Source organism: Anabas testudineus, chromosome 9 (genome assembly GCF_900324465.2).
Source record: "Anabas testudineus chromosome 9, fAnaTes1.2, whole genome shotgun sequence".
In the NCBI taxonomy this organism is placed as follows: Eukaryota; Metazoa; Chordata; class Actinopteri; order Anabantiformes; family Anabantidae; genus Anabas; species Anabas testudineus.
The window spans coordinates 18,689,528-18,717,412 of NC_046618.1; the positions used below are offsets into that span (position 1 = coordinate 18,689,528).

The 27,885-nt window shown below is 40.3% G+C and overlaps 2 protein-coding genes across 2 annotated transcripts; both read right to left on the minus strand.

Annotated features, from left to right (window-relative positions):
* Window positions 1-15,295: 15,295 nt before the first annotated feature.
* Window positions 15,296-27,684, minus strand: LOC113150490. The gene is made up of 6 exons (XM_033326145.1): window positions 27,321-27,684; window positions 26,299-27,219; window positions 23,247-23,474; window positions 22,041-22,848; window positions 20,099-20,307; window positions 15,296-18,767 (listed from the first exon to the last, which is right to left on the minus strand). The coding sequence occupies exons 1-6, from the start codon at window positions 27,496-27,498 to the stop codon at window positions 16,009-16,011; spliced, it is 5,103 nt and encodes a 1,700-aa protein (XP_033182036.1). The 5' UTR covers window positions 27,499-27,684; the 3' UTR covers window positions 15,296-16,008.
* Window positions 21,205-23,740, minus strand: LOC117152911 (zinc finger and SCAN domain-containing protein 12-like). Its single transcript, XM_033326150.1, has 2 exons — window positions 23,247-23,740; window positions 21,205-22,848 (listed from the first exon to the last, which is right to left on the minus strand). Exons 1-2 carry the CDS (start codon window positions 23,416-23,418, stop codon window positions 21,899-21,901), a joined length of 1,122 nt encoding a protein of 373 aa, XP_033182041.1. The 5' UTR covers window positions 23,419-23,740; the 3' UTR covers window positions 21,205-21,898.
* Window positions 27,685-27,885: the final 201 nt, after the last annotated feature.

The following is a 27,885-nucleotide window of genomic DNA, read 5'->3' on the forward strand; positions in this document are numbered from 1 at the left end:
CCTCATCAAATTCATTAAGGCATCCCTCAAACTGCTCCAAGCACCACCAACCTCTAACCAGTCTGATTTCTAGCTGCAAATCATGGTTTCATGCTCACCACTGTTTTGCCTGACTCATTCGACTAGGACTGCAGACTCACTGTTTGCTTTCCTTCCTGGTAGCAGCACACGTCTGCTACCGCGCATGACATTGGCACCAGATGTGGCGGGGCGCAGAAAAAATAAACTGGCCGACAATGATGCCGTCCGCAGAAGCTAAATATTGACTTAGCGACCTGTAATCAGATTCACACACATGACAGAATGGAAATAAACAGCAACATTTGCCCATGTCGCCTCTGCCGACCCTCCCACCACAACACAGGAACCCCAGCTCTCTGGGAAAAGTCTGGTAATGAGAACTTGCCTATGACGCCAAGGGGTGGGAATAAGAAAATGGGAAACATTATGATGTATAATTACTCGTGAGACAGTCCTGCCTCACACCAGATCTAAAAATCAACCTTCGGAGTCAACGCTTTGGCGTGGACTCTCCTCGAAATCCCAAACTTCTTCTCAAAATAGAATTTAACTGAAAAACTCAACTGAGTTTGCAACTATGCTGTGCAATGCAGCTATATTTTGATCTTTTAATACGCAGCAGCCGATTAGTACAAAATGTTTCACAAAAATACCGAAGCCTGTTTTAGTGATAATTACTCCACATCTGTTTATAGGATCAATGTTAAAGTGAGCATCTGTTTATGTGCCTGTGTCTCAGTGCTGGCTCATCCTCTACAGAGAGAGAAAACATTAAGTCTGCATTCTCTCAGCTCTATAAATTAAGGCTCCAAATATAAGACCTTCATGTGGTTGGAATCTGGAGATTAAACAATGGTTGTAAATCAGCCACATCTGGGGTGCAATAAATCTGTCAGTCTATCTTTGGGCTCATCTCGCTCTACGTCCCCTTTACTGGGATTTGAAGAGCTCATGGTGCAGATAGAGGGATCACTTTGAGGAGCGATTAGCTCACGCAGTTGTATTGTTCACGTATGCAGGAAAAAAAAAAAAAAAAAAAAAAAAAACATAGCTTTTTCCTATAGATCACTTGGAAACAAACTGCCCGTAAATTTCATTACTTAGATACGTACACTTGCTCACAAGGATTATTCTGGTTCACGGGTTTTATTTTCCTCTGATCTGCACGAGTGATTCAGTGGTGACTCACACAACTTGATATTTTGAAATAAGATCTTGTGACAGTCCCACCTTGCATGTTACATCCTCAAAAATGTGTTGCCTGTGAACTATTAGTACACCTGCTGCCATACCCGCATTAGCAAATGATATCAAATAAAATGTGTTATAGATTATATTTAAACATGCAACCCCGCTCCTCTGGACTACCACTCTGACAAACATGACTCTTTGATCATCGTGGATAATGTGTTTTACGTTATGTTTTTAACGTGCTTTTCAGAATACCATGGGATGCATTCTCAGATCATTATGCAGCTGAAGAAAAACAAAGCTTTGATCAAGCTGTAGTCATGTTGCTATTTGACTTTTCACGCATGATTATTGTTCTCCGTGTCTCCCTGGCTCATCTGCTGCAGATGTTTGCGAATTGATCCTGTATTATACACCAAACCATCTGGTATTAATGCGCTCTTTGTTTTATTTTCTATAAATTGAGCATGCTCAAAATAAATGCTCGGAATCTTTTATCACTTGCCAGTTGACCAAACTAATGAGGCATACGAGGGCTTTCGGCCGAGCTTTATGTTTCAGAGCACACATGCACACAGAACCACATGCTGTAGCCTATATATGCATCTTAAATTATCAATCTGAGGAGGAATAATGTTGAAGTCAACAGCATTTTCCTTCATAAAAGAGTTAGCTGAATAAAAAGCTTTAGTTAGACCACATCAAAGTGGTGTGGAGTCTTTCCAACCCGAGCTGCTCTCTAGGTTCAATACCTCTTCTTTTGCCAACCTTCTCATAAGCAACTGAATGAAAGAAACAAGCAAATTCAAACAAGAAACTAATTCAACAACAACTATGTCATATGTCTGCTCAAATGTTTAATGTATTCCAACTGTCTGCCAGTTTGGGTCAGATACTATGATGACATGAAGTGAAACTACTGACTGATTGGAGGGTAAATTAAAAAAGATAAATAAAAACATCAAATCAAATCTATATGCTTTTAGAAAACGGACAGGTTGTGGGCTTGTTTACACACCGTATCCAAACAAGACTACCTTGAAGTCTTACCTTTCAGTATTGTTCTCTGGATATGGAAGGAGGGGTTTAAAAAGTCGCTGTTTTACTTGACACCTCAAGGCTAACTGACTTCGAACTCCAGCAGGCAGCTCTACTTTTCCTCATCAAGCCCTATCCCAGCATGCAATTGGCAGAAGTCTTGGTCAAAGAGCAAAAAACTAAGACACAGTCAATTTTTAATGTAAAGCATACACGCAGGGAGAGAAATGAACACCTGCCAAGCACTAAAATGTTAATTTTCCGCTTGGCGAGTAGATCTCTGTGGATATAGTCTAGAATATAGTTATCCTGTTATAGTTTCTATATGCCCAGTTAAACAACTGAATATTCACAGCCTCCCTGTACATCTGGTGTATTATTATATTGTATAGAGTGGATTTTTACAGAATAACCTTTATGCTGAAACAGATTTTAACAGTACTGCAGATGCTACTTCTTCCATACACTCTAAATAGCAGGTTTTGAACTAGGCCCAAGTAAGATGGCTTCAATATGGTTCTGTTTGTGTGTGGGAATGTGTTTTGACATTTCCGCACTTTTGTTAAGATCTAAATGAGCTATCCAAATGTTGCCTTTTACTTCAGTAGGAGGCTGTAATTGTCGGATGCCTGGATGAAATGTCAGCTTAGACCCATTTCTTCCACAACCATCTGGACCATTTACCATTTGGCCCATTATTGCCCCTTCCATGCCTGCGCATTTTTGGCCTCACTACACAAGAGAGGAGATAGCAGCTCAGATGACGCCAAAGGTAATCACAGGAACTCGAACAAGTCCCTGCCATTGGTGTGCAGACCAGACTGATAAGTGGGACAAAGTGCACATAGGAAGGTTGTGGAGGAGATTTTATTCCAGGCCAGGCTAATTGCTGCAGATTGCCAGGCAGATTGGTGAGTCGTTGGCCTATCAAGATGCCAACAAATTGATTAAACCCTAGCCAGTCCTTTGAAAGAGGTTCTGCCCCCCCCGCCCCCAACTTAGAGTAAACAACTCTATCAGTGAAAACAATCAGAAAACAAAATGTGTCTCAAGTTCACATACAAAACAGGTTGTTGGTTTGTTTTGTGATAGAACATTTACAAAAAATTGTAGTTAAAATACAACTTTTAACAAACCTTGTGAAGTTCACAAGAAAGGTAAGTGACTGGTCTTAATGTAAACTGATTATCAGAATATTGTTTTATAGCAAACAATGAGTAATTACACTACCAGTGATTAAATAATAATAATAAAATAAGTATGTAGGCTACTTGACAAAAACCTTTAACTTTATCATTTCCAGGAAATTATACACAAAAGCCCTGTTTTTGGCCTCAATGAGCACATAACTGCTAAATAAACACTTCAAATGTAATCTTTCAGATACAGTTTGCCTTACTAAATGCCAATGAATAGACAAAGGTAAATAAGTCTGTAGCTGTAATGACAGCCTATTTTTTCCTGTTTAGAACAGCTTCCTCTGGACATGCACTACGTATGGACAATAGTAATCTGTATAATGAACGGAAGTAAGTAAGGTTCGATTATATGAACCATAATGGGCTTATTGAGTAACATAACGATGACCTCGCCAGCTGCAGGACTGCGGCCAGTTGCAAAAAAAAAATAAAATAAAATAAAACACAAAACATATTCTTGCTGTTCCACTGACACTGCTGGCCAAATTAGGAGCTGTAGTTGAAAAATGGCTGCCAACAAAATTAGCAACCTTTCACAGTTTGTGTAATGTGCAAAGGCAGCTGTGGGGAAGCAGAGGCGAGCTGCAGACATCATAAACCCTCGTCAGTTCCCTTGTTTTCTTAGTGACACCTCTTCAGAGGGTACCCGTCTTCAGTTGAACTCGTTGCCGTCACTAGCAGCAGTTTTTCCAGCTGTTTAAACTCTTTGTATTTTTGGTGAATTTTTCAAATGATGATTAATGGCATGGAGAAGGCGCGGACTCACTATCACTATCAGTTCCCATACAGACCTGATCCCCAGAAAATTTGCCTGGAGAATGTCATGGGCATTATTTCTACTTTCCAACTCATCCAATTCATTTCCTTTGGAGCTTTACTCAAATCAATCTCTTCATTTGCCTCTGGCAGAGGGAATAATGTGTAGTAATGAATGTTTACCACTGCAGATTGCAGCCATTACAGGGAACGATGAGAACTTTCAAACGTGATAATAATAACTTGACACATACTATAAATATAATATAAGTTTTTATCACTGCAGCTTTAACCAAATAAACTGAGCAGAGGATGGTGTGGTGCATGTAAGCTTCAACTTTAAGCAGATACAAAGGCTCTATTATGCTTCTTGCTGATTCAAACACTTTAGTGCAGGACAAAGGGACTGAGAAATGGAGACAGAGCAATGACCCTCTAAATATTACATTTAAATGTCACATTAACAGAGCTGAGCTTTAACCACACTGTTGCCGTTTATTCAGAAAGATTGAACTGAAGCGGTGGATTTCACCATGAAGCCATGTGGTTGTTGACTGAATAAATTCAATAAAGCATCAAGCTGGGATTTGCGTCGGATGAATTTAAATCCACCCTGCCTCTATGTGGGAATGGCTGTCAGAGATACAATCACATCAAAGATCGGGGGGGGGGGAGAGACACCAAACTGTTGTTTATTCTTCCGTTTTCTCCAAGGCACTAAGAAAATGCCAACAAGGTTTCCATTGTAAAAGGAACAGATGTCCTTTGTGTATCCTGCCACTGAGTTCTGTGTTTCCATAGCCCTGTGCTCTCCACCCTCTAAATCATATAATATTTCTGAATTACAATGACATGTGCAGGATAGGGTTTCGCCCCTCTCAGACATTTCTGTCAGAGCGTCTTAAAGTTTTGTCTTGGTCAGGAAACCCGAGCCCCGCTCCACAAGCAGCTCAACACACTGGCTGAAGACAATGGCAGTAATTTATTGGTTTGAAGACGTAAAACACTGAGGTCTAACAGAAGAGGAACAGTTGAGTTTGATTTTAGACTTTGGCATTATTATTATTATTTTTTTTGTGGGAACGGGATTGAATAAAGATTTAGTCAATCAAATTAATAAGACTAACAATCTAGAGTTAGAATTATGGCACAGTGAGGGTTTCACTTACTGTAGGTTCAGCTGTGCTTTATGCTAAATGATATCATCGGCAATGCTGATGTTTAGCAGCTGCAACTTTCACCATGTTCATCATTTTTAGTTTAGCATGTTGTAAATCATAAATGTATGTATTAAATATTATAGGAAACCATCCAATAGTTGTCCTAATATTTCAGTGAAGCAACATCCATGCCACCAGCAAGGCTAAAAATAACCATGAGACTACATAAAGTAATATTTCTGGGAAATGCATGCCCACATGTAAAGGCATGCTTGTGTGTTTGACCAGCCTACAATTCCTGTGCATTAATATTTGGCAGATATACAGTTTCAGCTTCCTCTCTCCTCCTTTTACTTTACTACTTTTTACCTTCCTGCCTCCTGCAGCTCGTCCTTCATTCCCTCCTCTCCTTCTCTCTTATTGGCTGTTGGAGACATGTCTGTGGTTCTGCGGGATCCTCCCATGTAAACAGGCATGTTTTACCGCCAGCAGGCTGCCCAAACCCCTCAATTTGTCACTTCCCCAAGTCAGTTAGTGTTTTGCGGCTTGCAAGGTGCTAGCAAAGGTACTTCAAGGGGAAACCTCAGGCAAAGTGAGGCCAGAGATGGAAGCAATGTGGTCGGCGGCTTGTGCCGTTGTGTAGGTGTGCTGAAAGTACAAACCACCAGACCGCCTCCAACAGAAACCAACACAACCTTCATCTGTTTATACTTCAGACTGTGTTCTAGCTCGACACGTTATTCTTAGCAAATTAGACCATCAGGTAGTCATAATACTTGCAGTGTAACAAATCTCTGTAACCGGTGGTCACTGGCAGGCTCTGCACATCCAGAACCCGGCATATGGCTGATCTGGACCACAAAGCACACAATTCATTAGCGGCACATGGCCAGCAGAAGCTTAATATGCAAAGCAGAAAGAATTTAAACAATTCTAAAGTAAGAAAAGTGCTTAATGCAGCTCTAATCATGATACCCTATAGTCTCACAGCAGAGGGAGGCATGTAGCTGGGCTCGATCAAACCTAATTCGCTGACGGATTCCATGATGGTGTCAGTGGTTTCTACTTGTAACAGCTTGTCAGATAATCCACCTCCACATCTTGATAAACTAGTGTGGGAATGATAGCACTTGAAGTTTCATATGTAAAAGAGATGCCCAAACGTTGACCCTGAACCAGTAAAGCAAAATGCATTACAGCAACTCTTAGATGAGTGCACGCTGCGTGTCTGTCTGCACATTTGAGTGTTCACTGCATAATAAGATTTGTAGCTGGCAGCATTTCAACAACTGGAACAAATGGGGAATCAGCAGTTTTGTATAAATAATGCTGAAAAAAAGACAAGATAATGATGACTTCACAACTTGGTAATGCACTAGGGAGTGTTTAACATTTTATCAATTTCAAATCCAGTATCGAATCTACTTATATAATCCTTTGGAATCCCTTAAAATGTACTTTTAAACATTTGCAATTACAATGCCAAACAGCAGCTACAGTTCTAAAATGTCTAATCCCCTTTACTTTGGCTCGGATCATAGAAATAATATAATTTTTAGTGGCAGACTAAAGTTCACAAGGTAAAAATGATTAAAAACAACAACAAACAAGAAGGGATGAAAGGTTTGGTGTTATTACCTTAATTAGTTACCTTAATTAACTGTAACTACATTAGAATAGTTACAGTGTCACAGGACGTACTCACCAACCACACAGATTTATTTGCCAGCTTTTGAAATGTGGAGTATGTTCATGGCATTAAGATATATTGGTGCATACCGAGACATTTCAGCAGTCCTTGTTGGACAGCTTAGCAAACTCAAGTGTCAGTGGTTTTGTGGGTGTCGATGCAGAACCAAATGCTCACATGAAAAAAAACTTTTGGATGGGATTCGCTTTTGTCATCTGTGCGTATGAGCACACACACATATGCAGATGTGAGTGGCTGCCCCCACAGAGCACACTCGCCCACACACTTCTCCCACTGCTTGTCTGTTGTCTTTCTACAGCTCATGTTTGCCAGATGCACCAAGAAACAGATGAGAGAGTGGTAAAGCCAGACGGGGGGGGGGGGGGGGGGGGGGGGGGGGGAGACAGAGAGAGAGAGAGAGAAAGAGAGAGAGCGAGAGAGAGAGAGAGAAAGAGAGAGAGAGGCCCTGTTTCTGAACAACCGAGGAGTCAGCTGAAGAAGAAAAAAGGAGAAGATGGGGAGATAGAAGGGAGGAGAGAGGTGAGTAGAGGGTGGGGTGTGAATAAAGGTGTGTGTGTGTGTGTGTGTGTGTGTGTGTGTGTGTGTGTGTGTGTGTGTGTGTGTTAATTCATGTTTGCTAGCTGAAGGAGTAGAGGGGTCAAGGGGACAACAAGTGAGAGAGGAAAAGGGAGGGGAGAGGGAAGAAGGACAGGAGGGAGTGCAAACATCCTTTGGCCAAGCTGAAGAAAACACATGCTGGCCTCCTGCTGATAGCTTGGTAGCCTCTCTCTCCCTCACTCTCAGCTACACACACACACACACACACACACACACACACACACACACACACGCACGCCATTTGCCCTTTCTTCTAGCACCTTGCACTGTCCTTTCTCGTAAGCTCCTAACTCTTAGAATTACGCAGCCTTCCTGTCCCCGTCTCAGTCTCTCGTTCTCATGTTTATCATGCTGAAAACTTACATCTAGCGTTGAGCAATGACTGAGTTAGAGCTGAAACTCAAACCATTTACTCAAATAAACATACTGATAATCAGGCACCCGTTAAAGCAATGTTTAATGAAAACAACCGACCAAATGAGTCATGTTTTAGTTTGGTTCGTAGCAGCTACTGCACTCAACAATGAATGCAACCGTTTCCGAGCTGAAACTAACTATTAACTACTTTACGTTCATTGCAGTTGTCTGTTCCAGTCATTTGCATCAAGGTTTTGGATCTAGCTGTACCTAGAAGTGTGTCCTACTTTACCTGCTCTCTACACAACCTCTGACACAAAGGTCAAACCGGAGCACAGAAAAATGCCCAGAAGCCTTCTGGACATATATGGAGAATACCAAGCATGGCCGCCAAATGAAGACACAGCTGTGTCCGTCTGGGGGCTCCCAGTCTCTGAGGAACGCGGCGTTATGAGACCGCTCACACACGACTCTGTTTACTTAGTCTCTGACACGGAAAGACGACCAACACGAGAGATGGGAAGAGAGATTTTATAAAAAGGAGGAAAGAGAAGAAGAGGAATAAGAGGGGTGAGACAGGAGAGGTGAAAGACTAATGGTAAAGGACGGAGATCAAAGTTAGCACAAAGACAGATCCCATAAATAAAGAGTAATACCAGGAAGATATTGGAAGAACATTGCTGTTACTGGAATGCTCAAACACCCTGCAGGCCCCTCAACACATGATCAGCCTGGACTGCTTTCACAACAAGTGGAAGTCAGACTGTACTTGTTAAAGTGATGTGTGCCTTTAGAGGAACAACCTCAGCTGCATTTATCCATTCTAATGTGTGGACTCGCTCGTTTCCCAAAGAATACTGAACAGCAGAGCACAAAAAAACTGCAGTATATACTGTAAATCTCTCTCTTTTTTTGTTTTGTTTTCCACAAATGCCAAAAGGTGAACATTTCCTTTCAGAATGATTTAGCTTCGGTTGAGAAATTAGACAAACTAGAGATGGAAAACTTCCTCTCAGCTGCCATTCACAGACGTTCAGATGTCAGATCTCACACTGCAGCATTTTGTAGATATTATTTTGAGTTTTTCCTGTGGGTGTGACTCACTTGGGGACAAATTGAAGCAGAAATGTGCTTGAATCCCAGCGTTTTATGATATATTTTATAGATTTTTCTACTCCGTTCTGTAATGACAATCCAAACTTGGTTTCTCTGTGAGAAATTGCAGTTTGCCTGTTTTACTCGTTTACACAGCCCATATACTTTACAGAGCCTGTGACCTTGTGCCAAAGTGTGCTATAATATTTTAGGTGACTTTTCTTTTCAAAAAGCTGTTTTAAGTAACAGTTACGTGTGTTGAGTGACACTAGACGACTTTGGAAAACGCTGTGATGTGAATGTACTGTGCGTCACATTGAGCAAATGGACTAGAATGTGAAAGAGCCCTGCTGCGGTGCTTGCATCTTAGAATGGCACACACTCTCACACACCCCACAGCTTTATCCAGAAGGTATCAGTCATTGCTCCTGGTTGGTGGCCCAATGATGTCAATCTTAAGACTAGACACACACACACACACACACAGACGAAACAGCTGGCCAAGCTAAACCTGCATCAGTGACAGCTCTGAGGGCAAAGCAAATTCATTTGAAGACGGGGCTCCTCTTTGAAGTCGTGTCACTCGGCCAGTGAGCCAATGCCATTGTGAGCTGAGGAAGATTTACGACCTCCCCAGCTCACCTCGCCTTTCCCCACAGCTGCTTTAACACTCTGTGCTTGTAACAGTCAGAGAGGGAACTGACACCCGCCAGAATAAAAATATATACACTGCATATCACTCCTTAGCCCAAATGAGCAGGGATTTTTGGACACGTTATTATATAACCTTTTAAAATCATGCATTCAGGAACTGAACTAAGCTTAGTTAGCCAGTAAAAAATACAATAATATGCTTTGCAAGTTTGTTTATTTCAGGTGTCAATTGAATATTAAATCCTATTTTCTTCTGTGTGGAGACTTAAATCCTGATCTGAGGGAGACTGAGGTCCAGTTAACCAGTGAACTAGCTCCCCCTGCTGGTCATAGGTGGGTTTTTATTACAGTCAGCTAGAAATGTTTTGGGACCAGACTGCATACATGTGTTTTCCGTCTCATATTGTTCTCACTTGTTAAACACCGAGCTGTAAGCAGGCTGCTTGTTAGACGTCATTTTTGTTGTATGTATGGACACTGACAATTACAATAGGAGGAAATTTAAGATAATATCAAACGGGGCCACTACAGTTTGAGAAGTCTTCAAATGTCTTCATGTGATCTGATGCAACACAAAATGGGCCTGATGAAACCGACCCATGTTGGAATTTGACATGAAACAGGTTATCAAAACTGTTGCCGCCTGATAAATCGGTCAAGTCGTCTACTTTCTGGAGCTCTACTGTGAGCACATGCTACACAAACTGACACGGTGCACATTACATGGTAACAGAGTACTCCTACAAAATTCACTGAGGCGTCCAATAAATCGCACACAGTTGTATAAATTCACAGGTTGCTGATGAATGCTTCTTCACTGCTGCTCTACTCTCTGCAGCTGCACCGCCTGCCCATGTTTTAAGGCGCTTCAGAGCTGCATCGTGCTTTCGCTGCATTCAGTCTAAATAATTGCAACAAATGGGCTGCACTTAAAGGTCATTATTTGCAGCCAGGTTGAAACTAACACACCTGTCTTACATGGCCGGGAGAGAACTGGTGCATGTCTGCCACATGTCTGCTCCTTATCGAATCCCTGATGGTGAAATAACTGCCCATCAGCAAGTGCTTTTCTAAAATACACCTCTCCACTATCTTGATAATCAGATCCACTTCTGCTTTTCACTCTTCACTCAAACGTTTCCATTTGATGTATTTTTTTTTCCAGTGGAACTTATTTACAGATGTTTACACTGAGCCTGTGGGAATATTTTTAGGTAGATGTTGTCTTCACTATTATGTCTATAGGCTGAGCTCAAATGTCTGTAAGCATATTCCAGATAATCATATCCATAAAGATCCCAGAGCTATTTAGGCTACAGACAGCCTTTGATGTTTGTGTCAGGTGAGAAATATAAGAAATAAACACTTAAAATCAGCAGAACTGATGGAAGCCCACATGTTCTGCACTTCACCCTTTCAGTAATGTACAGCTCTATATGAGAAAATGGACGTGCACCTGTTGGAAACACCTGCTGCATGAGTCATATTGCTTCTAAGTGTTTGTCATTCAGCTGTGTCAGAAGTTTAACTATAAGGTTGGAAATATTACAGGTTTTAGAGACTATCTGTCGACCACAGAGCACAGACATATTCATTTTTCAGCAGTAAAATGCTACACGTGTAATGTATCACAACATAAATCAAGAAACCAGATGCAAATTACACACATTATCAGTATTTACATGTTTTGTCATATTGATCAATTGCAATTCTCCTGCATCGTTATCAGCAGTATGGAAATACACAACCATTAAGAAACACAGAGTTATTGTACACTGGCTGAAATGTTGCCCATTCATACATTTTAGCCAGTATATAAGTATATTCGCATTTTCTGTCCATAGAAACACTAGGATGTGGATACATGATGAGGCTCTATGCGTTGGTACCATGCGAGTACAGCAGCAATGCAGAATATAACCGAGCAGCAGTGTATGACCAGTGGGTTAGGATTATATGAGTCATCAATCCTCCTGCCAACATTCATTACACACCTGTCGTTTTAGATTCATGTGCTTTTTAGACACAAAAGTAACATTTATAAAAAAAAATAAATAAAAAAATCCCACATCCTGCGAAAATTAGAGCTCAGTTTTTAAAAACATGCATAACTTCTCACACAAAAACACAAACAAACAAAGCCAAAGCAAAACTGGGGTCTCACAATTGCTACGTTTGTAACCATGAAATTACAAGGCAACTTCATAGTTTATATAGCTATAAAAACATAATTATGTACCGTGGCTTTATGAATACTGCGGTTTACAAAATTAGGTCTCTTAGAAAAGCTGAATACCTTTCTGTTAATTTGTTCCCTTTTCCAAAGCCTTTGATTCGGCCGCTGTGGTGGGATAAACGTTTAGAAATCACGGGGTTAGAAACCGAAACACTTTCTGCATACACACAAGCGTGTCAGGCCAGAATGGATATGGTTTTAATTTGCAGTGCACGCCAAAGCTCCAGCCAATGCTAATCACCAGGGAAAGCTTGTGAAAACCATGATGGATTTTGCAGACATGGTTTTGGAGCTCAGGGTTTCATCACAAAGCCATTTAAGCTTTTATGTAATTTGGTTAAATATACAGAATCCTTTTTATCTTTTTATGTGTCCATATTTGACCCACTATCCTACTATCCTGGTTGAAAAGTATGAAATAAAAAGGGGAAATTCCCATTGGACGGGCTTATTGTATGAAACTTACACAGAGCAGTCGTGTGTGTGTGTGTGTGTGTGTGTGTGTGTGCACGCGTGCGACTACACACACTACACGAATAAAAAGGTAACGATTGATTGAATGTATATACTACCTGTTTTGTTCTGCTTAGGGAGACAATCGAACCCAAATGTAACTGAAGCTCAGGAAAAATCTAACTAAATATAAATAAATAAATAATTGGAGTAGAAGATTTAAAATAAAAACTAAGTCTAAGTAAAAGCCAGATGATTAAAAAAAGCCACTCTGAGATGACATTTATGAGCAGAGACAGTGTCTCTCCCATGTATGTGTGGAGCCTGTTTCACAAAATCAAACTCATGTGTGCAAGTTTGTTTGAAATGTCATTAGGCCTCATCTGTGCTAAAAGAACTGCAGCTTCCTGGCAGTGAGTTTCCATTAAGAGTCAACACATTAAGACTAGTCGGGGAGATAAAAACTGATATTTTCTCAATGCCTCATGAGATTCCTAATTTAGTTTCCATCTGGGGCATCTGTGGTTAACGTGGCAAAATCCAATAAGGCCATTTAAAAACGCACACAACACAGAGCTGTGCTTAACTTTCTACATGTGTTTTCTAAAATAGTCACACTGTTTGGTTTATTCAATGTCGAACAGCAACAAAAAATCCTCCAAAAATCCTATTAGTCTAGAGATCAAACTCTCTCAAATATTCTTCCATAATTATGATCTTATTTTAGAAGCAGTCAAAAAAAAAAAAACTTTGAGTCTAGCAACATGACAGCAAGGCAGACAGTCAAATCCAGGTTTTAAGTTTAAAATACAGGGAAACACAGGTCGAATACAGTATTAGACATCCAAAATGAATACACAATTAGTATTACCATCTAGTTTGTGAGACAGCAGCAGCCTAAAAACAACAACTTAGAGGAAAACGCACCAAAACCAAACTCACCCATCTACTAAACACTGCACAACAGGACAAACATTCACCTAATTAAACATTTAAACACACACACACACTCCTCAGAGTCTTACCCTGGAGAAGAAAACCCGCTGCTGTGTCTCTGCACATCTCAGGTGAGGACACTGCGGATCACCTGTGCGTGATTCAACCCGCAACAAACGGAGCAGGAAACGTGGTGGAAAATCCACCCGCGGCAAAAACAGGATCAGACGGATCACAAGTGAACCTGCAGATATCATCCTACAGAAGTAAAGTGGAGTTTGAAAAAGGTGAAACAGCGACACGGCGCCGGGAGTTTGTGGTTCAATTAACGCGCCATGCGTCCAGGGGTGCGCTCGATTTAAGTTTCACTGAAAACCGTTTGTCGTGTGTAGCACCGCCTCGGAGTTATCAGGTGAGACAAAGACTGTGGCTTAGAATAAAACTGTTTAACAGTCACTTCACGTCCACATTAGAACAGATATGTTTATCCTGGTTTAAACCAGGTTTAGATCTCAGGTTTACTCAGTTATTTGGCTGTGTTAGTGTTTTGTGCTGCATGCTACTCCACCTGCACTCCAGTTTCCCACGGATTGCGAGGTATCTTATTTTTGGCAATAAACTTAATTAAGTGGCTTTTTTTTTTCTGGCATGTAACTTTTTTCTATATTTTTCAATAGTTTCATATCACAATTACATTGTGACATTTGTAATTTTCTTACATTTTAAGTAATTTGATTTCTGAGTAACTTTAATAAATGTCTTTAATATCCAGAATGAAGCAGTTGGTATAAAAGTAGCCTCCTCATAACTGCATGTTGTAAATAGCCCTTAGTGAACTTTGTACATTGGAATAAAAATGTGAAATGATCACTATAAAAAGTCATTTAATTTAAATGTATTAACCATAAAAACTAACAACACATGAACCACCCGGACAAAAAATGTAGAACATGTCAAATATAAGTATTGAAAGATCATTGGAATTCAATTAAAACTGAAAAGAGACACACACATACACCTACGTACAATACAGCAGTAAAATTATCTAAAGTAATTAATCCATACATATGTTTAGTAGTCTGACCACAGCTTTACACAAGTCACCCACGATGGTTACAAATATTTGCCTGTTTGGAACTGAGACAGTGACTCATTTTCATTTTCATATTAAAAAACTAGATGTTCTTCCTCAGGAATTCATGTTTCCCTCACCTATGTCATGTTACAGTTTTAACATGGTAATAGAAGGCCACTTTTTGAAATTGAAGGACCAAGCCAAAATCCAACATAAAGAATTTGTATACAGATGTGAAATATAAAATGTTTACAGTGCAATTACATAAATGCCCACTAGATGACAGTATGGGGATTTGCTGGATCTGCTGAATGAGACACCAGCAGCAGTTCTTTAGTTATTTTTAACTAAACTACTATTTAAAAATACTGCATACAGGTAACTGATGGCAAGATCACATTTGTCACTAAAGACCCTAAGAAAATTACTCTAAGTCCAACAAAAGAATAAGAATCGGTTTCCACCAGTTGTAATTTTATCACTTTCCTGTCATTGTTTATGTGTCATTATCAGACCTACACAGCATGTGTGGTCCAAGGGTCTGATACCAATTTAGCAGTGATGTGATTTCTGTAGTAGATTTAGTATGGGATAATACCTGTTATATCTGTTCTGTGATGTTTTATCATAGGGTTCAAAAGGATAGTCAGCAATCGCTGCTGGTGGACGATCCTCTTCTCATACACGGGATCTAACAACTGTCACATGATAAAGGTCCTTTATACCATGGTTAGTGTCTCACACACGGTTTATGTTTGGCCAAAAGCTACACTTAGTGCTAACTGCAAACATGAACATAAGCACACAACTCAAGAATGAAAATAAATCTAAATTTATTGTACAGTAATGACAGAAAACATTCAAAACACATTAACGTAGTGTCTTTTGAATCAGAGTCTGCACTTTAAAATCAGGCTTTATGACATTCAAAGTTTCTTTTCCTCCTGTGCCCACTACAATCAATGAAATGGACTCTGATTAATACAACAATAAAATGAGTCAATACATTTTAAATGTCGGCGATTTCTGTACATTTCAACATTGTTCATAAATCCATCTAAGGCACAAAACTGTTGCATCGACTCTCATGTGTGAACCGGTCTCATTTAGTAATCCATAGAGACCAGAGAGTCCTTCCCAGTTTACTTCATGGAAATCCAAACCTCAGTGTTAAAAAAATATTGACAATAATCCTTTTGATAATTTCTCTGTATAAAAATCTAAACCCACTGACACATAAATTGTTTAAGAAAAATAGATCATAGACAAACCTCTAGATTCCTCCAGACATAACTGTGTGCATTATACGTAAGTAAGTAAGTGTGACCACTTTAACACAGAGAAAAGTTATAAAGCGAAGGAAAATATGTCTCTAGTTCTGCTATTATTACTATTTACATGTATCCGACAGTGTCACAAAGGTTGGAATGCTTTCATTCGAGTAAAATTAAAGTTTAGAATATCAGAAGTATACTTTGTGCAATTTGGGTACTTTGATTATAAACATATTATATCAAACACATCCGCTTCTACGTAGTGGAGCTCTCTGCATCACACGAGTTGGCGCGCTTGTGTTTGTTAAGTTTGGACCAGTTGGAGAACTGTTCTCCACAAGTAGCACACTTGTAAGGCTTCTCCCCGGTGTGCAGCCTCATGTGTCCTTTAAGGTCAGTCGTGTGACCGAACATCTTGTCGCACACGTTACACTTGTACGGCTTTTCACCCGTGTGTGTTCTGGTGTGTCTTTTCAACGTGGTGCTCGTGGCAAATTTCCTCTTGCAGTAGGAACACTTGAACGGCCTCTCCCCTGTGTGAACTCGCTGGTGGATTTTGAAAGACGAACAGTCTGCGAACTCCTTCCCGCATTCCCCGCAGGTGTACGGCTTCTCGCCCGTGTGAATCCTCATGTGCTTCTTCATGTTCACACACGAGCTGAAGCTTTTGTCGCAGGTGCTGCACTTGTACGGCTTTTCCCCGGTGTGAACCCTGGCATGCAGGTCCAGGTTGTACCGCCGGTTGAATCCGTTTCCGCAAACGTTGCATTTGAAGGGCTTCTCAACGGAGTGAATGACCATGTGCTTATTTAAATCCCAGCTCTCGCGGAACATTTTCTCGCACACTTCGCATTTGAAAGTCTTTTCGACGGTGTGCGATTTCATATGGAATTTGTAGTTTTTGAAATTGGTCATAACTTTCCCGCACCGCTCACACTTGTAAGGGTTTTCGTTATCGTCAGTGCTGCTTTTATCTTTATTTGATCCCGTCTTCACATTTTTTTGCTTCTCAACTTGTGTTAGCTCTGCACTTGGGGTTGATATTTCATTCTTAAGTCTCTTATATGGTGTTGGCTCTTTATTTCTTGTAGACTCTGTGTTTCCATTGTTCTGTCTCTTATTCAGTGTTGGTTTGGTCCTTGTAGTTGACATTTTTCCATCACTGAGTTTCTTATTTGGAGTTGATTCAGTATTTTCCACAGAAGCTGTTTTTCTCTCAGCGTGTTTCTTATGTGTGGCTGATGTTTTCCCATCACTGCGTTTCTTAGAAAGGGTTGGCTCTGTATCTGTATTTGGTGTTGTGTCGTCACTGGTATCTGGTTTTGGCTTTGTACTTCTATTTGATGCTGTGGTCTCATCTTTACGTTTCTTACTTGGTGATGGTTTAGCAGGTGAAGTAGATGTGGATTTCTCATCGTAAGATTTCTTACGTGTCCTGTGTTCTACTGGAGTTCTATGCTGCGTTGCCTCAGTATTAATGGCTGGTGTGTTGTCATCATTTGGTGTCAGGTCAGGACCTTTAGTCGATGTGGTCGCTTTATTGTTTTTCTTGCTTGGCGTTACCTTGGTACTTCTATTTGCTTTTGTGGTTTCATCACTTGATGTCTCGTTCTTCACTGCCTGTGTGCCTCTAGTTGATGTTCTCTCCTCATCCTTAAGTTTCTTTTTTGGTGTAACCTCAGTACTTTTAGTCGCTGTCATGTTCCCTGTGGTACATTCTTTATTTAGTGGAAGATCAGCGTTTCTGGTTGATTTTGTGTTCTTATTGCTGGATTTCTGATTTGACTTTGGCTCAGCACCCTCAGATGGGAGATCTTGGCTTTTCTTATGTGTAGTTACTTCACAATGTCCTTTTGAAGCTGGGTTCTGATCACTGCTTTTCTCATTCTGTGTTGGCTGAGTGCCCCTAGCCGACGTTGTCTGCTCGTCATCATGCTTCTCGTTGGGTGAAATCTCAGTACTTCTAGTTGATGTTGTGGCCTCCTTAGAGGACTTCTCGCTTGGTGCTGTCTCAACGTGTTCTGTTGGGGGTGGTGTCCCATCTTGGCTGTCTTCATTTGCTGTTTTCTCCCTGTTTTCTTTTGATGTTGGGGTCTTCTCGCTAGGTTTCTCTTGTGGTCTCAGCTCAGTGTCTCCAGCAGACACTGTGGTCTTATTTGGTGTCGGCTCAGTCCTTTTAGTTGATGCTATGTTTTTGTCATCAGGTTTCTTTTGAGGTATTAGGTCAGTACTTTTGGTTGGCGTTTCATCGCAACATCCCTCATTTGGTGTTGGGTCAGTATTTTCCTGTGGTGTTATTTCATTACTTCTTGTGTTCTCATCATTTTGTTTCTTATTTGTTGTTTGCTCACCACTTGCTGCTGGTGCTGTTTTCTCATTATCAATTTTCTTATTTGATGACGGCTCAGTAATTCTAGTTGATCTTCTAGTAGAAGACTCACTGTCACATTTGTCAGCTGGTGTCAGTTCTGTACTGCTGGTAGATGTTGTGCTCCCATTGTTGATTATATTATCTGCTGTTTGGTGAGTTGTTTTAGCTGTTATGTTCTCACTGTTCTTATTTGATGTCAACTCATTATGTAAATGTGTTGTTGCCTTTCCATTTTTGGAAGTTATGAGATCTTGGCTCTCCGCTGAAAGAGAGTTGTGAGACAGGAGCTGCTGGTTATTGAACGGTGCTGATACTGAAGAACTCTCCCTGTCCGACCCCGATGATGTATCCTTGTTAGATGTGCTGGAATGAGAATCTTTATTTGCTGCACTCAAAGTTTTGTTAGGGTGCAAAGGCTGAGACTGATCAGCGCGGAGTCTTTCTTCACAAGTTGGAATTAACTTAGAGGCAGTGACATCCTGGTGTCGTGCAGTCCGCCATTGTTCCCGAGTAACAGTCATTTCCTCATCTTCCTGTTTAACCTGAGAAATATTTGACGGGACCAAACTGGTGCTTGTCTCCTGGTTTGACAGCTGCTGCTCGTTCAAGAAAACTTCCTTATTAACAGAGGTCTGTGGGAGATCTAAATGGCAGGACAAAGAAATTACGATGAAATAATGTACATATATAAGCCTTTTTTTAACACAAGACAAAGTAGAATTACCAGTACAAAATGAAAACACAGCAATCTCTCTTACCAAGGCCTGGAAATAAGATTTTTAGCCACAATTTCTATACCTGGTTGTGTTTCAGCGTTAACTAATCTAAAATAAAATAAATAAATATGCCGTGTGACTCTTTTTTTTTTTATCTATAATATCCATAATAACCTATAATGTAATAAGTCTGTTTGTTGCACAGTCTCCTTTTTTGCTATTTAACAATGAAAATGATTTTTTTTAGACCAAAAAAAAGTATATAAAAGCATATTACTGTGCAAAATGCCTGACATCATTTCATAATGATGATATCTTACCACTAAATGGCCACAATCTACACTGGTTTTCAGATAATGTAAAGAAGAAGCGTTAATAGAAAAAGCTCTGTATGTTATGGTTAGAAAAAAGAAGCAGTTTTATTGACTTTATTGAATCCTTTTGTTGGGTGAAAGGTAGAGCAAGAAAAGTGATTACTGTGAAAACATCCAGCCCCAAGGAAGGAGGAACAGAATATATAGCAAGACAGTTAGAAAAAGCTGTGCGCAAACAGAAAATATCCAGTTCCCAATTTGTAGAACTGCAAAAACAATGACAGACCAGCATCCAAGTTAACAATGCATAGGGAATTTGTAGTTATAAAATAGCAGTTATTTGACCTATAAACACTTGTTTGACTATTAATATTCTATTGATTGATCAACTAGTGCTTGCAGCTCTAGATAAGTAGAAATAGTTAGTAGTTTTAGAGGAGTACTAAACACAATACTGCCCCTGAGCTGTAGTTAAGTAAAAGCATGAAGCACTAAAGCACAACTAGGTAAAAACTCTATTTATAGACAGTACTTTAATAAGTGCATTTAGTTACTTTACACCACTGGTGTCAAAACGTTGTCCGACATAGCAACAGTAAGGAAGCCCTTAGTTAGATTAAGTGTCCGTCGTGTACTGAGCTTCTCCTCAGGGGATATGATCCCAGCACGGTGCTGTACTTCCGCATGAAATCTGGCACCGTCTGTATAATATTGTGTCGTAATAATAATGATATATGAAACATTTCTATATCAGCTTCTAACTAAGCGATGTCCTACGTCTACAGCTGAGCAGTGTAACACCAGTTACACCTGGTGTCAAACCGGTGTGTCTGCCAGGTGAGGCTCGACACAGGCCAAGCAAATAGCGCTAGTGTGAATGGCCCAAACGTGTTAGAAGCATTGTTTAACTGGCTTCATTTGAATTGTTTTGTATTTTTACTAACCTGTCTGGACTAACTTTATCTCAGGCGTCATTACTGACTCCAACACTCTGCGTTGACGCGTGAGTTCAGCCTCGTAGTCCTCCAGTCTCTTTTCAAAGGCTCCTATTATCTCCTGAGCAGCCGCAGTGAGTCGATCACAGACAAACTGTCGCATACTTGGGACTGAACACATCTTTAACTTTAAACAGAGAAACGCCTTGTCCCTAAAACTTCATCAAACTCTTGCAGGAATCGCAACGAAACGTGTCGTTGCGTTGTAAGTTTTCTGTTTACTTCCGCATTAAAACATTCAACGAAATGAACGACGCCTGTGCTCACACCGCCCCCTGCTGTCCGGGAGTGCGCAGGTTCAGGAGTGCACAAGCAGGTTCAACTACAGGTCAGTTTAATCCTCCCCTGCAGGCGCAGTTTTCATTTCAAAATGCTGCCCTGTGTGTTGTTTTAGTATTACACATGAGAGCAGATCATTTTGCCCGTTAGCTATAAAACCTATGTTGCTGTAAAATCAAATTGGCAAAGAAAACTGCATTTACTCAAGGGCTGCACTTAGGTAGATTGCAACCTTAAGTGTTAAAATAGTTAAGAAATGATTATCAATTATTAACCACCAGGCTAGTAGTTCTACTTTACCACCTGCAGCATTAGTGATGTTTAACCAAATAATGCATTATAATCCAGTAATATTCTTAAATGGATCGTTCTGCATAATGGTTAGGCTATTTGTAATAGAGTACTTCTACTTTGTGGCAGTAACACAATTACTTAAGTACAGGAAGAGTACTTGATGAGAACTTATTCCACCAATGCACACTGGTATCAGAGGAATACGAAAGGCCTGCCACTTGCCCCTTACTGTGCAGCTTGTTTCTCACCAACTTATAATAGACACATCTTTGACCCTTACATTTTATTAACTACAAAAAATGTAATTTGCCATATCTTTCACATTTGAAAGTTTGCAGTTTCAAATGCATGCATCTCCTTTTAATATGAGTTCACAATAAATACTTGTCCCTTCTTTAATGTTTTGCTTCACTCGTGAAAAAAATGAAGGTTTCTTGTAAATGTTGTATAATTTAATTAAATGGCAGAAAATGTTGTTTTTGTGACCATTGAATTAAATAAAAAAGTATTCATCATAATGTTCAACTACAACCTGTGTGTTCAAGAAACAAGCTAAATCAAGGTCACGTAACATTTTATTATTTGTAATACTGTAAAAAAACAAAACATGAAAAAGTTAATCTAGCATCACCACTATAAGCCTAAAACTGTCTCTAAGGGAGATATAATGTCTTAAAAAACAGAAAAAAGACCAAACACAGTAAAGAAAAGCTTTTCTAACTTTCCACAGACAAGCTTCTAAAACCCATCATGACCCACTGAGGGAGTGATTTAACTCTTATAATAGCATATAATATTATAATAACACATATTATTATAATAACACACGTGCAGTTTATTAAAACATAGAAAGAGACACAAACTAGTGAGAGTTCCACAAACAGAATTAAAATTCACCTACTCTGTATCTGGGTTCACGTCAATAAAATAAGCTCAGCACCATCTGTAGAGTTAAACGAATATCAGAGTCAGATTAGAATGAACTGACCTTAAACCCACTGGACTGGTTATCATCAAATTATTTAAAACCAACACAGACACACTGACGAAATAAAGAAATAAAAATGACAAAAAAGTGTTTTTTAAAAAGCCCATTCAGCAAATCTGGACAAGTTGTGGTTTACCATTCATTTCAATGTGGCCTGGCAACAGAGCAGCCGTTCAACTGAACTAACTTCATAGATTTTTTTCCACAGCAATAATATGTTTCTGCCACACGTGGGTCTTTGTGTGCATTTTCAGACACTGCAGATCCGGAAACCCCTTCCCACAAATGTCGCACTTACATGGCTTTTCTCCTGTATGAGATGCAGTGTGCCTCTTCAAAGTCACCTTGTCGGCGAGTCCCTTCCCACACCAGGAACACTTATAGGGCTTTTCCCGAGTGTGCACTCTGACGTGCCTTCTCAGACACGAGCGGTCAGAAAACCTCTTGCCGCAGTCGTTGCAGGTGTGCGGCCTCTCACCTGTGTGAATTCTCAAGTGCATTTTTAGTCCAAAGTTCCTGCTGAATCTGTTCCCGCACAGTGTGCATTTGAAGGGCTTCTCGCCAGTGTGAGTCCGGATGTGGAATTTCAACGCGGTTCTGACCTTGAACGTTTTCCCACAGGTGTCACATTTGAACGGCCGGTCGCACCTGTGTTTTATTTTCATGTGAGCTTTTAGCTCTGTGATGAAATGATACTCTCTGCTGCAATAGAGGCACTTGTAAGGTTCGCTGCGTGGTTTTGGTTCAGGCCTTCTAGCTAATTTTGGACTTCCGTGTTTCTCACTATCTGGTTCTACTTTGGGGTCGCCTGTGCCAGATTCTGATTTAATCCAGGTGTAATAGATGTTGTCTGGAGGTTCTTTCTCTGCTATACTCAGAGGGTGGTCGGGATCCGAAGGCTGTGAATGGCTGTGGTTGATTTCCTCACATGTAAGAGTCGTATTCAATTTATCCTCCTGCTTCAGCTCAGGTTGCTCTCCCTCTCGACTCGTGGTCGTGGAGTGTCCGTCCTGCTCCTCTTTCATCCGTGGAGGCTCTGGATCTTCTCGGTGCAGACTGGTTTTTCTCTCCGGGTCACAGAACTGCTGCTCAAGGTGACACTCCTCTCCGTCCTTACAGACAGGCGGCTGTGGGAGCTCTGTGGGCAAGGACACAAAAACGAATGCTGGTGTTTAGTGATAGAAAAACACACAAATCTAACCAATCAATCAAACCAATGCAAGGTTGCAATTTCCAAGGTTCAGAAAACTAATGAGAGACTGCAACACATCGTCTATTATTGGCTAATATGCAAAATACTAAACTACAATTACTGCAAATAATAATAGAAATAGGCCAGTTGGGTTACATAAATCTGTAACTATTAACTTAGTTTTTTTTTTTAAAATTATATTTCAAGGACACTTGAAAAATGTCCATAGTAAACAAGCAAAAAATGAAAAGCTGGCTTCCAGAGGTAAATCTAATTCTAAATATAAAAACAGACATAGACAGTAAATGTGTGGGATAATAAACCATGCACCCAGTTTCACACACCTGTCCTGTGAAGTCGTATTTCAGGTTTCAAAACGACATCCAGCAGTCTGCGTTGACGAGAAACCTCCTCCTCGTACACTGACAGAGTCTCTTCAAACACACCAACTATTTCTTCGGCGGCTGCAGCGAGTCGCTCGCTGACAAACGTCCTCCAGCTCCGGACAGAAGACATCGCTGCTGCGTAAAGGTCCAGAGTGACCTGGTGGATGTCCTGGCTCAGCTGTTCGCCTGCGGGACGTCCCTCTCGTTTCCCCACATATGATGCGTGTTTTGAGTTCACTTTATCTCAGTCTGATTGCACTTTGACCTTTCAGGGACAGGGGTTGACCACCAGCGTCGGGTGCGTTCGTCCACCACGTGACCAGCCTTTTGCACGTCGTGGCGGTCCTTCGAGAGTCTCTTTCCCTTTTTTTAATTTACACCTTACAGGTGGAGTGAAGTCTGACTGCGATGAAAACTGAATTGAATTTAAATTATTCTCCTAACTTATAAATCCCTTAATAATCAGGCTCCATCTTATCTTAAAGACCTCATAGATCCATATCTTCCAAGCAGAACTCTCCGTTCTCAGTTTGCAGGTTTACTTGTGGTTCCTAGAGTTTCCAAATGTAGAATGGGAGGCAGAGCCTTTAGCTACCAAGCCCCTCTCCTGTGGAACCAGCTCCCAGTTCAGGTTCTGGAGGCAGACACCGTCTCTACATTTAAGACTAGACTTAAAACTTTCCTTTTTTATAAAGCTTATAGTTAGAGATGGATCAGGTGACTCTGAACCATCTCTTAGTTATGCTGATATAGGTTATTCTGCTGGGGGACCTCTACTGATAAACTGAGTTCCTCTCCTCTCTCCTTTCTCTTATATCAATGCAAATGCCACCATTGCACGTCATTAACTATCTGTCTTCTCTCTCCTGTAGTTGTGTTTCCTCCTCTCTGTCTCCCTCTCTCTGTACTTTTCTGCAGGTATCCTCGGCCTGGAGCTGTACATCTCCAGAATCCAGTTCATCTGCCCAATGTTCTTGATGCTTGTTGTTGTTTTTTGTTGCCTGCTGTTCTTTTCTCTCTTCTCTTTCCACTCACCCCAACCGGTCGAGGCAGATGGCCGCCCACTATGAGCCTGGTTCTGCTGGAGGTTTCTTCCTCTAAAGGGAGTTTTTCCTCACCACTGTTGCCTAAAGCTTGCTCAAATGGGATTGTTGGGTTTTCTCTATAATTTTTTGTATAAATATTTTCTGTAAGGTCTTAAACCTTAACCACTGTAAAGTGCCTTGAGATAACTTCTGTTGTAAATTGGCGCTATACAAATAAAATTGAATTGAATTGAATTGAATTGAATTGATTCTACACTGGATTCAAAAGAAGATACTTATAGAGAGACATGGATTTGTTCCGCTTGAGACATGCATCTTTTTAGACTGGAGAGTTTAATGAATATAGAAGGAAAATTAATGGATGTTTTCCCCGAAAGATAATTTCAGACAGCTCAGGTGATCAATGTGAAGCATACTTTTCATTACATTTAATTTTCACTAAGATACACATGAAAAGAAAAACTACCAAGGACAAACCAGATGAAAAATATACAAAACTGATACCTTCTACTTCTTCTGTTAATGTTTACTGATGGATTCATGCACATCACCACAATTTACTATATTGGAAAATGAATGTTATTTGAGGTTATTAATAATAACAATCATAATGCTAATTATGTCGTGTGTTTGCTGTTCACTGAATAGAATTTGGTTTAAGCTCAAAAGATGAATATGAGACAAAAGTTCACAATTTCAGCTTTATTTTATATTATTTACACCTAAATACATAAAACAACTTGTGTCAGATAAACCAAGTTTATGTGACATTGGAACAGGCAGTTTTAAAGTAAATAAAATTTAAAAAAAGAGGAAGATTTGGCTCCAAAGGCGTCGTTTTTTTAACAAATGTATTAAGTCTGTAAATCATTTATATCATTAATCGGTTTTCCAGCCTTGTGGTCTTAGTGCTCAGTCAGTTTTTCTTCGACACAAGTTTCAAAAGACTCTGAATGTTTCTTCAGTAGCAGCAGTAAGTCGCTCATTAACAAAAAAAAAAAAAAAAAACACTGAACACAGGACTTACGACACTGTTTTGTACATATTAAATGTTTATCTGTGATATAACTTCATCATGATCGTGCAGCTGAAGCTTCTGCGGTCTGTGTTGTTTACTTCCGGTGGGTGTCACGCTGCGATATTCCGACACGGGAAGTTTCGGGAGGTTTTCGTTCCGCTGTCAGTCGTGATTTTTCTGAGAAGCAGTGTGTTTTAAAAGCATTAAACCCGTCTGAAACCACATTTGCATTTAAATGTAACTAAAATGTTGTGGGGAAAAATGTATTTGTGAAGTGCAGTATTAAAGGTCACTCATCATGCAAAACAGCCCCAATATCTAAGATCGTTTTCTTAAATATTGGATGAATGAAATGTGAATACCATAATATGTGACATGTACAGTGCTTTGTTTTCACAAAAACAAGTATATGTTGTTGCTTGAGAAAATCATACATAATTTAATTATAAGACAGAATTCAGAATGTATGTGCTGTTATCTCATCACTATACACTGTGAAATACAATGTTGAAATAAAAACATGGAAAGAGAACAAGGTTTCCCAGGTCGTCAGAGTTTATAATCCACACATGCAAATGAGGTAGTGTATACAAGTAGTCACAAATATGATTCATTTTAGAGCTCAACCCTTTACACTGGTAGAAACTATGAGCTTAACTCAAACAAGGGTCGAGATTGTCCCAAGATTTGGGAGGTTACAATTGTTTCAAAAAGAAATTTAAACCATGCAGTGATAACTAAAAGAAAAAAATATATATATACGTATTATTATTGCACTATTGCAAAAGCTTTTTAGTCTCGTGTTTACTTATCGTGTGTTCTTCAAGCATAGGACTTATGACTCCCACACAAGCTGCAATTATGTGACTTTACACTTCTTGTGTTTTTTGACCACAGTCCGCTCAAATCGAATCCCTCCTCCAACATATTTTGAAAGTACACGGTCACTTTGCTGTATGAGATTTCGTATGCTTTGCTAGTTGACACACGTCGAAGTAGCTTTTCCCACAGGTTCTGCAGTGATATGGCTTCTCGCCCGTGTGGGCTCTTCCAGTGTGGACGGTCAACTCATTACTGAGTCTGAAAGCTTTCCCACAAATCGTGCAAGTATACGGCTTTTCGCCTGTATGGATCCTAGTGTGCTTTTTATAATTTGACAAGTGACAAAATCTCCTGCCGCAGCTGTTACAAAGGTATGGCTTCTCGCCTGCGTGTGTTCTCATGTGGACCAACAAACCGCTACTAGACGTGAAACTTTTCCCACACGTTTCACAAGAATATGGCTTCTCGCCTGTGTGTGTTCTCATGTGGACCGACAAACCGCCGTTAGATCTGAAACTGTTTCCACATGTTGCGCAAGAGTACGGCTTTTCGCCTGTGTGGATTCTCACGTGGACCAGCAGGCCATTTTTGAATCTGAAATGTTTCCCACACGTTGTGCAAGAGTACGGCTTCTCGCCTGTGTGGATTCTTAAATGCATATTTAACTGGGACAGACACTTAAAGGCTTTCCCACAGGTGTCACACGGGAAGGACTTCTTACCTGTGTAGGGATTCGTGTCAGTGATAGTGTTTGGTTGTGATGCCACTGAGCTTTCAGCAGGTTGCTTTACAGGCTCGTCCTCTGCTCCACACTGACTTTCATCGATCCTCAAATGCAGACTTTGCTCTTCACTGCCCTCATAAGTCTCGGCCTCCTGCTTGAGTACAAGCTGCTCTACGTCCTGACCGGTGCAGAGTCCCTGCTCTTCCTTTTTAATCTGTGGAGACTCTGGATCCTCTTGGTCCAGAATGGAGTCCTGGTCCTGGTGCAGGTCAGTGGGAACCTCTTCTTCCTCCTCCTTACAGTCATGCTGCGGAGGGAGCACTGAAAGACATAAGTTATGAATGTCATAGGGAAAATTACAAATCAATTCAATTCAATGATGTGTTTATAATTAATATAAAGATAATAAAGGTTCCACGGACCAATCCTGTGCAACTTGATTTGAGGTTTCCAGACTTCATCCAGCAGTCTGCGCTGCCGCTCGATCTCATCCTCATACTTCACTATGGTTGTTTCAAAAACTGCGAATATTTCCTCAACAGCAGCTGTTAGTCGCTCGCTGATGACCTTTCTTAACCCTTGGACTGTAGAAGTCTCCATTCCTCCAATTGTTTTTACGCTATATCTTAATGTGTAAAAGTATTTAGGAGCAAATATCCAAACACAGCGAACACTTAGCTCTGTTTGTTGTCTTCCTCTGGGGATTTTACCGGAGCTGATCTCCACAATGCTGCTTCACTGCCTCCCTCTGGTTGTAGTCCACGCCGACGTCCCATTAATCTAGATTCGTTGAATTAATTTACCTATAATTAAATAGGCAAATTGACATGCCCTGTTCTCATCCTGCTGAATCGTACCTGCTCTTCGTTTCCAGTTTTCATCCTCTCCATGTGATGGTCCATTTGCAGCACCTGTTACCTTGAAGTGAGCCTAAAGTGACCCACGTGGTACATGTGGACCAGATGTTAACAAAACATATGTTGTTGT

Bases quoted from the DNA above. Each gene is read 5' to 3' on its own strand.
- LOC117152911 (XM_033326150.1), bottom strand. From the start codon at position 23,418: ATGTCTTCTGTCCGGAGCTGGAGGACGTTTGTCAGCGAGCGACTCGCT. The intron at 22,849-23,246 runs GTGTGTGAAACT...CCTTGCCCACAG, and splicing joins AATACGACTTCACAGGACAG to AGCTCCCACAGCCGCCTGTC.
- LOC113150490 (XM_033326145.1), bottom strand. From the start codon at position 27,498: ATGGAGACTTCTACAGTCCAAGGGTTAAGAAAGGTCATCAGCGAGCGA. The intron at 23,475-26,298 runs GACCGTGTACTT...GACGTCCCGCAG, and splicing joins GAAATCTCATACAGCAAAGT to GCGAACAGCTGAGCCAGGAC. The intron at 20,308-22,040 runs GCACACTGCATC...AGTTTGATGAAG, and splicing joins GACAAGGTGACTTTGAAGAG to TTTTAGGGACAAGGCGTTTC.